Consider the following 12,003-nt stretch of genomic DNA (forward strand, 5'->3'; position numbering starts at 1 on the left):
TGCGTTTGGCGCCTCAGCGCTGCAAGTTGCATCCAACATTCGATATACACTACAACCTCGTGAGGGGACGAACAACGAGGACAAACAAAGTAAAGGAGGGTTGGCTCACTCTCCTCGTATATTTACTATGGAGCGACTCTCATTTGGAAGGGAAAATTGTCCCCTTCCTCAACTGTTCAAGGGAATCTCAACTTAATACTAGTACTGTTTTCAATATTTGATATTGTTCTTGCTTGATCCTTGTGAATTAAAGTTGTCACCGACTTTTTCCACAATAACAGTGGACGGCATGCCACGACCATGTCCTCATCCTCTCGCTCTATTTTCTCTCGTACCACTGGAAAACAGGGCTCGTGCTGCTCTCGACCATCCAGATAACAGTCATCTTGTGTCAACGTTCAATGACGAAAATGGCAACCAAGTTGCCGGAATAGATATTGGCTTCCACATCGGCTCAACTTCACGCTATACCCTCGCGACTCTCGGACGCAGCGGTGCCGATGTCACAGTGGAAGGCTCAAGCATCTCACGAATCCAATGCTCATTCGAGTTGAACCCAGATTCTCATGTGGTTATGCTCTATGATCGGTCAAACTCTCAGACAACCCAAGTGTTTGGCGAAGATGCTATACCATTTGAGACCGGACGCATCCGTCGAATCGCCGTGGAGCCACGGCTGAACACTAGATTCGGGATTGGCGGTGTCAGATCTGATCTAGTTCAGTTCGAGTTGCAATGGCATCGACGCACATTTGATGTGGAAGAGCAAGTTAACAATCAGGTGGACAACCCTCGTCTGACTCGAACAGTGGATGACATACCAACTGTCCTACCTTCCCAGCGTCTCACCCGAATCCATACGCCTGGAAATCGACTTCTGAATATAAGATATATGGAAATGAATCAACTTGGAGCCGGAACAATCAGTGAAGTTTGGAAAGCTGTAGATGCTGACTCTGGAAACATTTTAGCTCTCAAGTTATTTAAAGAGCCTCCACCTGGATTCTCGGAGCAGATGCTGGTTCGTATAAAGAGAGAGATTGAAGCTCTCGCTAGGACTTCTCATGTCAGTTAAGCTTTCTTTACTTTCTTTTGTCTACTAGCTAATGTCAATCAGCCACACATCGTCGAATACATACACCATCAGGAGGTAGGGGGCCAACTGGAGATATTCATGCCCTTAAAAGAAGGGAGCTTGCAGACTCTGATGCTCCGAGATCACTTCAAGGAAAACTTCTCTCTTGCTAATGCTCTTCTCCGTCAAATGCTCCAGGCACTTGATTATCTCGCATTTTTTGGTATCATACATCGCGATGTCAAACCCGCTAACATTCTTTACACATCATTGTCTGAAAATCAATGTTGCTTTCAGCTCGCGGATTTTGGTGTGTGCAATTCCATCACTAATGCTAGAACATGTGTCGGCTCTCCCATCTATATGGCCCCAGAAGTTCTGGAAGACAAAGGGATCGCACAGAGTTCAAAAGTAGATGTTTGGTCCCTCTTTGTTACACTGGCGTACGCGTTGGATGTGAACGGATATCGGAACAAGGCTTTGGCAACCCGTGATCAAAAGGTGGAGGCCGCTCTGGAAGCCGCAGAAACGCAAGAGTTGAGGTCTCTCAAAGATATGGTGGCAATCGACCCCAAACACCGTGCTTCTGCTGCGCAGATGTTACTAAAATTTTATGATGGGGAAGGGCTTACCACACCGCGCAACCAAATCGAGGGCATCTTTGCTAGTGATCAAAGTTTCAATGCTCACACCGATACTCCGACTCTGACTCGGGAAGCGCTTGACGCGGGTCGGCAACGAACACGGCGATCGCTTACTCCGATAGGTCCTGCCGCGCGTCTCCGTCATAAGCCGGCTGCGGCGGCGCTACTGAGACAGCAAAGGGGAGCGAGTCGAGTCAGAAAACCAGGCGCTCAGAGCCGACCCGTCCGCCAACTAACCACTTCTCGAATGCCAAGCAAGCAATCGGATCAGCTGCAAGTTCCCGGCATGTTACCAGGTGGAGGATGATTAGTTTTCCCTTGATGTATAGGTGGTGGGATGAGCCATGCCCATTGTGTGCCAGGCCACACCACCACGCCCCACGGGTATATATCACTATGAGCGCAACCACTTAGCAAATGGTTACGTTGGTTTTTTGCTATGGATAATCTAGTGGCAGAGTGCTATATTATCACATATACACAATCATCAGCTACTAGTAGACATCTTGACTAATATTTTTGATCGAGGTGAAGGTTGGTTCATTGTTACTATCTAGCGAGAGCAGCACGACTTAAATAGGGGTGGTCATGTGGCCTTCTAGTCAATTACTATTGCTGTGATATTTCATTGAGTAAATATAATATAATTTATCTAAAAACTCATATTTACTATAAAAAATACTGCATCTCATAACATCTACAAATTAATACTTATCTTAGTTGAGAGAGATAATATAATGAATTGATATCTATTAGTTAACTAACCAATTTCTGATATCTTCTACTCATCTCTCATGAAAATTACTCCTTATAATGTTGCGATGGTTGGCCAGGGGCCGATATGGGTGCTTTTTACGGCCGCTTTTTGCCTTTCACTAACCGCCCATCCCTTGATCAGCCCCATGGCCTCTTGCCTCCACACACACAATCAAACAACCAACTACAATATTGGCGGCCGCGGCACTGTTTCCGTTGTCTGTCACTCCCAAGCACCTGCTCCATTACCCTCTGGGGGGAGCCTCCTTTCAAATCCACCCATGCCAATTTTGGCTCCACCTCAGCCACCATGTTTTCTCTCTTTCATCCTCTGTCATTCTGATCATGTTGTCTCCAGCTTTCTTTGTTTCTGCCTCTCACAGCACTTTTAGGCTGGTTTCATCCATGAAAGCACCTCAGACTTTGCTTACTTGATTCCTGTTTCTCTCTTTGCTACCGGCTCTCCTTGGGTTATGCCTCTCTCTTGTTTGGGTGAACCTGACAAGAGGAATGCCGAGTTCATCCCAGATACTCTCTCCACACTAGATGCTATCTTCTCAGACAGTGGATATGAAAGTGGTTTCATCAGTGAGAATGAAAATGATGAGAAAAGTCTACATTCATTCCTCTGAATACTGTTCCACTCAAGCAGAGAGTCTTACTATCAATCAGCTTCGGCAGAAGCAGTACAGCCTCAGAACTCAAGAAAAACTCAATGAGATCTGTGGGTACTGAGAAAGATAGGCAGCAACTCTTTTGACCTCTGAACGCTGTCATAATCTCACCAGCAGCTCTGGACAGAGATTGCCAGTAGTACATCATCATTGACCCAGTGCAGTAACAAGATCAGATTTCAGACTCAGAGAAGGCTGTTCATATTCTCCATGCCTTCTTCAGCTGGCTGTGTGATCCCAATCGTGGCTAAAACAGCTGATACTGCTCGGGTATTCAATGTTAGGCCACTGGGGCAAAAGAGCTCGATCACCACCCAGCTCCATACTGGTAGTAGAGGGTCAATTTGTGGTTGTCGGTAGATTTCTCGCCACCCAGCGAAGAAAGGCTAAACCTCAGCTACTCACATACAGCGTACATAGAACGTCCAACAGATTATGGCCCGGATTGCTTGTTTTTTTAAATCAAAGCCTTCCACTACTACTTATCTGAATAGAACCCTGATGTTGCTGGATTCGCTTGACACATCCATTGCTGCTCTCATCGTAAAAGTGCATCACAATCAATGTATAGTCTCATTCAATCCACAGATGACATTGAGGCCACCGTAAATCAGCTCACACAAACGCATTATAATGGATCATCCAGATATCGTATTCCCTCTTCAGAATAACGGATGCGAAACGCATGGATATGCTCAATTGGAGTTAAGCGGGCGTCAATATCCGTCTTAACCAGCGTAGATGCCTTCCACACAGCTCTCTGCTCCCTTGTGGTGTATGTAACTCCTTACAGCCCCTTACCGTACCAATCCACTCAAATCCACTTGGCCGAGCCGCCAAATACGGGAAAGTACGTTATCGGGGGAAATCGGCGAAGCACACCGTGTCTTGAACACTGAAATCTTCCAAATCTTCAACATCGTCAAAGATTTTCGATTTTCGCTTCTCTCCTTCTCTTCTCTCTTGTTTATCTCGCATATTATAGAAATAGAGAAAGCAGTTTTTACTATTTTTACATTTCCGGGCCAGCGCATTTCTTTCCCCTTTGCAATTGAACCTTTAAAGACCCATTCGTTTATTTTCCTATATACTTCCTAATCTGTACTTTTCTCCGTTTTCTCCCCTTTCCACCAAGATTTCTTGCTAGCTCAACCGTCTGCCATTTCCCTGCTGCGAGAACGGCTGAAACCCAAACTCGACCCGCCGTGCCCCGCTAACTGTAAAATCATGGTGCGACTAACTTCAAACCCCGCCGCCACTTCCTCCGCTTCCGCCGCACTGCGGTCATTGTCAACCCTCACCTTTGCATCCCGATCTGCGAAACCAACCGGTTTACTATTCTCCTCCGTTGCGAGACCACTCTCCCTCTCCACTGTTACTTCATTGCGGTCCAATGCGCGGAGATCGATAAGCGGCTTGTCGTTATCATCGCGGATTCACAGGCGACCCCACTGTCTGAATCGTGCTGCTGTTTACAAGGACATTTGTGAGACTTTGGGAAAGAGAGGGTTTGCTACGACGGGTGCTATGATGGTGCGGTTTTCTTTTTCTTTCCTTTTCGTTTTTGACCCTGCTCCGGGAGGTGTTGGGAGATATTGATCAGCTTTTTGGATCTGATTCTGACGGGGCTGTTCTTGCGTTGAGATTTAGGCTTCGAGAACGGAAACGGATGCCTTTGGCGAAATCCAGGTAGGACACACTGCGTCTATTTTACTTGACGGGTATTTTGTGAAGTGTTTGTTCCTCACCTGGGGTTGTCTCTAGGTCCCTGAGGATAAGTACTGGGGAGCCCAAACACAACGGTATGCATTGCCAAAATCGCCACTGAAAACAAATAACAACTGGGAAAGATGATGTAGACTAACGTCGCTGGTGGGGAATTGTTTAGATCTCTGACCAACTTCGATATCAACCAACCGCAAGACCGTATGCCGCCTGCCATCGTGCGGGCTTTCGGTATCCTCAAGGGTGCTGCTGCGACTGTGAATATGAGATATGGACTTGGTAAAGAACCCTTCCTCTTTTGGTCTACTAGCATCCAATGCGTATTGCGCCGGGCTTCCAGTTAACATGTTTTCAATTTTTTTTGTCCTTTGAAGATCCTACTATCGGCAAGGCTATCCAGCAGGCTGCTGCAGAAGTTGCATCGCTTAAACTCATCGACCATTTCCCCCTCGTCGTCTGGCAAACAGGCTCTGGTACCCAGTCCAATATGAACGCCAATGAGGTCATTTCGAACCGCGCCATCGAGATCTTGGGCGGCACCATGGGCACCAAGAAACCGGTTCACCCCAACGACCATGTCAACATGTCCGCTTCATCCAACGACTCCTTCCCCACCGTTATGCACATTGCTGCGGTCCTCGAACTCGAGGAATCATTGCTTCCGTCCCTCACCAGCCTACGCAACGCCCTCCAGCGAAAAGTCGAGCAGTTCGAGAAGATTATCAAAATCGGACGAACCCACCTGCAGGACGCCACCCCTCTCACTCTGGGTCAGGAATTTTCCGGTTATGTGGCCCAGCTGGACAGGGGCATCGAGCGCGTCCAAAATACTCTCCCGCATCTCCGATATCTTGCACAAGGGGGTACTGCGGTTGGCACCGGTCTGAATACCTTCAAGGGCTTCGACAAGGCTATCGCGGAGGAAGTTACCAAGATGACAGGGACGGAATTCAAGACTGCCCCGAACAAATTCGAAGTGCTCGCCGCCCATGACGCTGTAGTCGAGGCTTCTGGGGCGCTCAACACACTTTCCTGCTCCCTCTTCAAGATCGCGCAGGACATCCGTTTCCTGGGCTCCGGTCCCCGCTGTGGACTGGGTGAGCTCATGCTGCCCGAAAACGAACCGGGCTCCTCGATCATGCCTGGAAAGGTCAATCCGACCCAATGCGAAGCTTTGACGATGATCTGCTCCCAGGTGATGGGTAACCATGTTGCGGCGACTGTGGGAGGTATGAACGGCCAGTTCGAGCTCAATGTCTTCAAGCCCGTCATGATCCGCAATCTGCTGCATAGCATCCGCATTCTGAGTGACGGAATGCGCTCCTTTGAGAAAAACTTGGTTGTTGGGATTCAGGCGGATGAGAAGCGGATTTCAGCTTTGTTGCATGAAAGGTAATCCCCCCTCCTCGGACCTCAGGACGTTATGTTTTCTGCTGTACGTGTTCACATACTACGTACATGTATGTGTGTGTCTATGTTGAGATTGATGGCTGATATATTGGGCTCCGCAGCTTGATGCTTGTTACCTGTCTGAACCCGGTGATCGGATATGACATGGCCTCCGCAGTTGCTAAGAATGCGCACAAGAAGGGATTGACGCTGAAGCAGAGTGCGATGGAACTGAAAGCTCTCACCGAGGAGGAATTCGATACCCATGTCCGCCCGGAGTTGATGATCAGCCCCAAGGAGAGAAAATAAAGGGCTGTATTCTCTCAACCATGACACGACGAGAGAGGCCTGTCTGGTTGATTTCATAGCAGGATGAGCAGAAGCAGAGGAAGGTAGCAGCATTGGGATTGGTGTGACATTTAAGCGGGTATTTCGTTCGTTTTTCTTGTAAAACAATTCCATTCTTGTTTTTACCCCTTAGATGGAAGAGATTTCTTCCCTGAGTGAAAACTGCATTTCACATTTTGAACAATGCCTTTCTTTGCCTGAGTAGCCTTACATGAACCGAAGAAAGCCAAATCTGGCCAAGTGCGACGCGTCTTCCCCGAGGCTTTGTTTGTAACAGAGGTTGAATATGGTTTGTTGTAATGACCATAGAAGAGATCTTTCGCCCCCCGGGATTGGGCCCGCAAGGCGGATGTCGACTTGTTTCACACTCCAAATCTCATACAAGCAGTGCTGACTTTTAAGGCTTGCTCCTGTTCATTTTGCTGTTCTTCTCAAGAACACTTACAGGAGAACCATCACCAGGGATGAACTGGAGGAATACTAAAGCTGATAGAATCAGCTTAATGAATCATACTCTTGCGGACTTACTTGTTGACAGTGCAGGGCGTTTGAAAGGCTTGTAGGAGATTTCGGAATATTTTCTTTAGAGCTTTCATGGAGAGTGTTCATCATTTTATTTGGTCACTGAGCGGAGAGTTGCAAAGTCCATGCATCGCGTCAAGACATCTTGTACCCCAGTGACTCTCACAAGTTAGGGCACGGGGTTAGAGCTTGATTCCTGGTCGAAATAGTTAACACAAGTATCAACCTTCCTTTCTTTTCTTCCAGGCTTTTTCTCCTTTCAGCTCTCTGCTTCTGAGCTAACTAGCTGTGGCCTCCTGATACCTCTCTTGTACCATCTGTTGAATCCTCCCACTCTCGGTTCCGAGCCAGTTCTGCTGCAAAAAAAAAAAAAGTAAGAAGATGACCCACCGGACCCAACTGGTTGAGATGTATGGGGATCTCATACTATCGACCCTCGGCTTGTTGTCGCCCTTGAGAAAAACAGCATGCTGAGGATCCGGGCTACCGCGAGTCTGTGATACCAGAGTTGACAACAACTGATCCAGAGGAAGGCAGCTGCATTGTCTGTCGTTGTGCCTGGTTTGTCCCCTTGCAGTTTGGACCTTGCGGGCATGTTATTCTGCGCCGAGTGTCTGTGGACTGTGCCAAACCCTTCATGCGTGCTTTGCCGCTCCCCGAACTGCGACTTCAGATACAAACCAGGAGTACAGACCACCTCAACCGACTAATCCAATTTTGACCGTGGAAGAATCCGCCTCATTATATTCTTCATGAAACAGCAGCTCCTTCATGGTGCATGGTTCAACTGGAATATTTAATCCGAGGAGTATAAGACATTTGAGGTGGACGGGAATTCAGATGAGGAGAGCATTCAGGGGATTGATATGGTGACTTTGACTCAGCTTCAGGGAGAGGAAGACTACTGAGCGGCCGGCCTGTGGCGGAGGAAGTACCGGAAGAGGAGCGGGAGGAGGAAGAGGAAGATAGCGAAGATGAACAACCAGGTCATCTGGAGATGATACTGCACAGGATCCCTATCAACACTTTAAGAGACAATCTCAGCAGCATGCGCTTTGCCCGAAATGCGGTGCAGGAACGTCTGGAGACGCTGGCTCCCAACTACAGGATGTGGTGAGCTAGCAGAGGGTGCTCGAGGGTGGGCGGGTCGGAGAAATAGTAGGGACGAAAGGTTATATGATCCTATTATCGAGGCGTGCAACAATGCGATATCTCTGATCTGGAAAGCCTTAAGAGAACAATGACCACTTGTCTTCCACCAAGATATACTCCGCTTCCTCCACTTCCTAGGCTTCCTCCGCTCTTTGTGCCATCTTCCTACACAACTGCCTCCACCACGTCCAACATTGACCCGCTTGAGAGGGAGATGGGTGCATTTACATGATGTCAAGGTCTGAAAAGGGAATAGACTACGGTTTTTAAAAGAAGATTATTACACCAGTTCACACAAATTTCGCCTCATTCACAGTTGAAATAATCGGCTTCCCATTCTTCAACCCGTAGACTCACTAAGTGAGCTCCTCGCCAAGTAAGGCCGCTTGACGGACTGCGTCAATATGCCAGTCACATTCCTGGCTTTCGCAAGTGCACTGCACGGGCCGGAGCTCCTTCTGGTAACACTTCATTTTTCCGGCCGAGTTGGTGCCGAGTGAATCGCATCCTGGCTTGTCCAAGGGCCCTGTGCTCTTGAGGGAATAGCCCAACTGAAATCCAGCTCAACAACCTCCAACGTAACCGGTCGGTCCACCTCCAACTTGAAGGTACATCAAAGTTTTTCATTGATGCATATTCAAAATAAACAGGATGCCAACCAGGATAATCCCAATCCAATAGCCAAAGATGGTATCTGTCATCACCAATTATATTCCGTGGGGCGAGGTCTTGATGCGTGAATACTAGTGGGATGTGATGTTGAGACAAGAATTCTTAATAGTGCTGCTTCTCCGGTTTACATTGTGATGGCGGAACGAAATTGAGCCAGAAGTGGATAAAGTTTGTGATGGATTCTAGGCTTGCGTGTGAAGGGAGCCCATAAAAATCGTCTATCCAGACTGATGTGCATACTCCGTTGAAGAGGGATCCAGCAGTAGTTGATGTTTGGGCTCTCATTTTGTGGATAAACTGGCGTAGCTTGAAAGGCCAGTTGCAAAGTTGTAAACCATCTAAGATGAACGCAGGCTTCGTCCAATGTCTGCCCATGAATGCGCTCCATAACAACATAAACATTCTCAGCTATCTTGATTGTCCGCTTTATGCCAGGTGCTTTGATTCCAAGGGGTGTTGCCAGTTGCAAGGCATTAAGCATGCCTATTTCCTCCATGCAAGAACTGTTTTGCTATTAGGTTTGGAGAGAGGGAAAACACTCTCGAAGAGACCTTGGATAACTCAGATTCAAGAATGTACCGAGTCAGTGTTGTACTGTCATATTCTGAAAGAAGCTGTTCTTCGAACCCGGAATCCATTGCAGTTGGCCTTAACAAATCCCCACGTTGCAAGAAAAAGGGTTGCAGCAATGTGGAATTCACTCATCAAGTGGCAACCTAGTCACCTGACCCTACCAAACCCTAATGAAAAAGGACTTTGCTAGCCAGAGCAGAGTAGAACACGAAAGAGCCATCATCATTGATGCTGAGGTTTTCTCCACCTCTCACCGGGTCTACGAATGGCATGGAGGTAAGATGAGGTATTGGTTTGTCTCATCTCTTATTTACCGAAGTCACTAAAGAAAAGCCCCCTTTTCAACCACCCTCGCTCCAGAACCACTGCCAGCTGGGTGACGCCAATACCTTGACAGAGAATTCCAAGCTTGATCTTTACTACCGCCACCGATAATGCCTGCGGTCGCTAAGTCTGAAATGAAGGTGTAGATCCAGTACCTGCAACCTTCTTCATGCTTAGTGAACTTATATCTATCGCGACTCAACCTGGAAATCAAATCTGTGATCGTCTTCACAGTCAGCTGACCAATAGTCGTGAAGGAGAGAGAGACTTGCTATCAATGCTAGATTACTAGCTGACTACCTGCCTGCCTACCTGCCGATCTATCTACTGACCTGGTTGAATGAATGATATCCACTAATGATATCTGGCCATGATATCCAGCAATGATATATACCAATGATGTCTATTGATATCTAGCAATGGCATCTAGCGATGATATCTACCGATGATATATAATATCTAAGAGCATGGCTTTCTGGCCCTCTTGCTCTGTCGTGTCCCAGCTGCAAGTTTCATGAAGCTCCTGCTATAGAGTGTTGTGCCTGAGCTGTCCAACCCTTTGAAGCAATTAAAGATGCCTTCATCCCCTGGGATTTAGAGGTTCGTTTGCCCAGCCCCAGAAGGGGGGTGATAGGGGCAGGCTGCCCCTAGTATATATATTGTCTACATCTTCTACGTGATTGATACATCATCTTTAACAAGCAATATACTAATGAGATATATACTTGATGTGAATTGATGTCTATACACCACACAACAAGCACACTTATATACAATCAAGATATATTTATATGTTTATATATATGCTACTTCACACATCTTCTTCTTTCTTTTCTTCTCTTCCTTCTCTTATAGTAATTAACTACTATTTACTATACTATCTACTAATATTACTATTGTTCATCCCTTTCTACTACAGTGCTATGCAAAAAGTTTGAAACTTTTGTGACTTCTGATCAATATACACTAGTTCCAAAGTAGTTCAACACATAGTTGAGATTAAATTAGACTCATTTACCTTGAACTATTCTCCCATTTTCTATCAATGTAACGGGTGTACTACCGATTGACCGACTAAGCACTATCCTAATACAGATTACAAATTGATTGAGGAAAGAAAGAGAAAAGAGATCAGAAGAAAAGATCATACAAAGGGGTTCTTATAGAGAAGGAATTGGAACAGAAGAATATTGGAGGTCACGCAACCGCGGGGCGCGGGGTGGAAGAATGTTAAGGGTTACACAGAGGAATCATTCGGGACTACACAATCATGGAGTGGAATCGGGAGGAAAGAAGTGTTCATAAGCGCGTGTGAGCACATGAGCGGGCGAGCGGTAGGGAGTTGATTGCGTAAGTTAACTACTAACAGATGCTAACCCATCACAATCAGCTTTCTCATGTGTTTTCTTCAAAAGAATAAATCTTTATATTCTTTTCATATTATTTTCTTATAGTGTTGTCATCTTACTAGTTATATTTTTTCATTGTCATCATCCACTAAAGCCCAAGACAGAGAATTAAGCCCTTGAATATGATATCTTCATAGCATGTAATTAATCAATAGCTAATTGTAGCAATTAACTGTGTCAAACACTAAACTACTTTGAAACTAATGTATATTGATTAGAAGTTACAAAAGTTTCAAACTTTTTGCATAGTTAGCATTGTATCTTCTGCTATTCACTCTTCATACTGTTATCACCCTCTCACAAAGTTGTATAAAGGGCTATACACCAAGTTATCTCTCTATAATAAGCAATAAACTACTTTTGACGCATGATTATACCTCTATTATTATTTATTATTCACCTTATAAACCTGTTTGAAAAAGTCGTCCTTCTTAATGATTTGACCCAGCACCCATTTCCAATACTATAGCGCGTAGAGTTTTATTAGTGATGACGGTAAAATTGTAAGTCAGAAGTAGTTTATTGTCATTCTACAGATATGGCCATGTGGCTTTTTATAGCGCTTGAAGATACTTTGCCACATCATATAGCAAACGAAGTCCGACGATCGCAACGTCAGGTTATGTACAGGGAGAAGTAAGCGGCCTCAAAAAGTCATTTCAGTATTATAGTAAAGATATTATAGTACTGTTAGTACATAATGTAATTTATGTAATGAATTTCACACACTTTCTGAGACA

The 12,003-nt window shown here is 45.9% G+C and overlaps 2 protein-coding genes across 2 annotated transcripts; both read left to right on the forward strand.

Moving 5' to 3' along the window:
• Positions 1-289: 289 nt before the first annotated feature.
• On the forward strand, positions 290-2,026 carry HCBG_05600 (serine/threonine-protein kinase ppk11; the record flags this gene model as incomplete). Its single annotated transcript, XM_045432649.1, has 2 exons — positions 290-1,021; positions 1,118-2,026. 2 exons carry the CDS (start codon positions 290-292, stop codon positions 2,024-2,026), a joined length of 1,641 nt encoding a protein of 546 aa, XP_045286765.1.
• Positions 2,027-4,122: 2,096 nt separating this feature from the next.
• HCBG_05601 (fumarate hydratase) lies at positions 4,123-6,790 on the forward strand (the record flags this gene model as incomplete). Its single annotated transcript, XM_045432650.1, has 6 exons — positions 4,123-4,682; positions 4,800-4,838; positions 4,914-4,951; positions 5,038-5,153; positions 5,249-6,266; positions 6,386-6,790. The coding sequence occupies 6 exons, from the start codon at positions 4,377-4,379 to the stop codon at positions 6,570-6,572; spliced, it is 1,704 nt and encodes a 567-aa protein (XP_045286766.1).
• Positions 6,791-12,003: the final 5,213 nt, after the last annotated feature.

The sequence above is a fragment of the Histoplasma capsulatum genome (assembly GCF_000150115.1).
Source record: "Histoplasma capsulatum G186AR genomic scaffold supercont2.7, whole genome shotgun sequence".
Classification (NCBI taxonomy): domain Eukaryota; kingdom Fungi; phylum Ascomycota; class Eurotiomycetes; order Onygenales; family Ajellomycetaceae; genus Histoplasma; species Histoplasma capsulatum.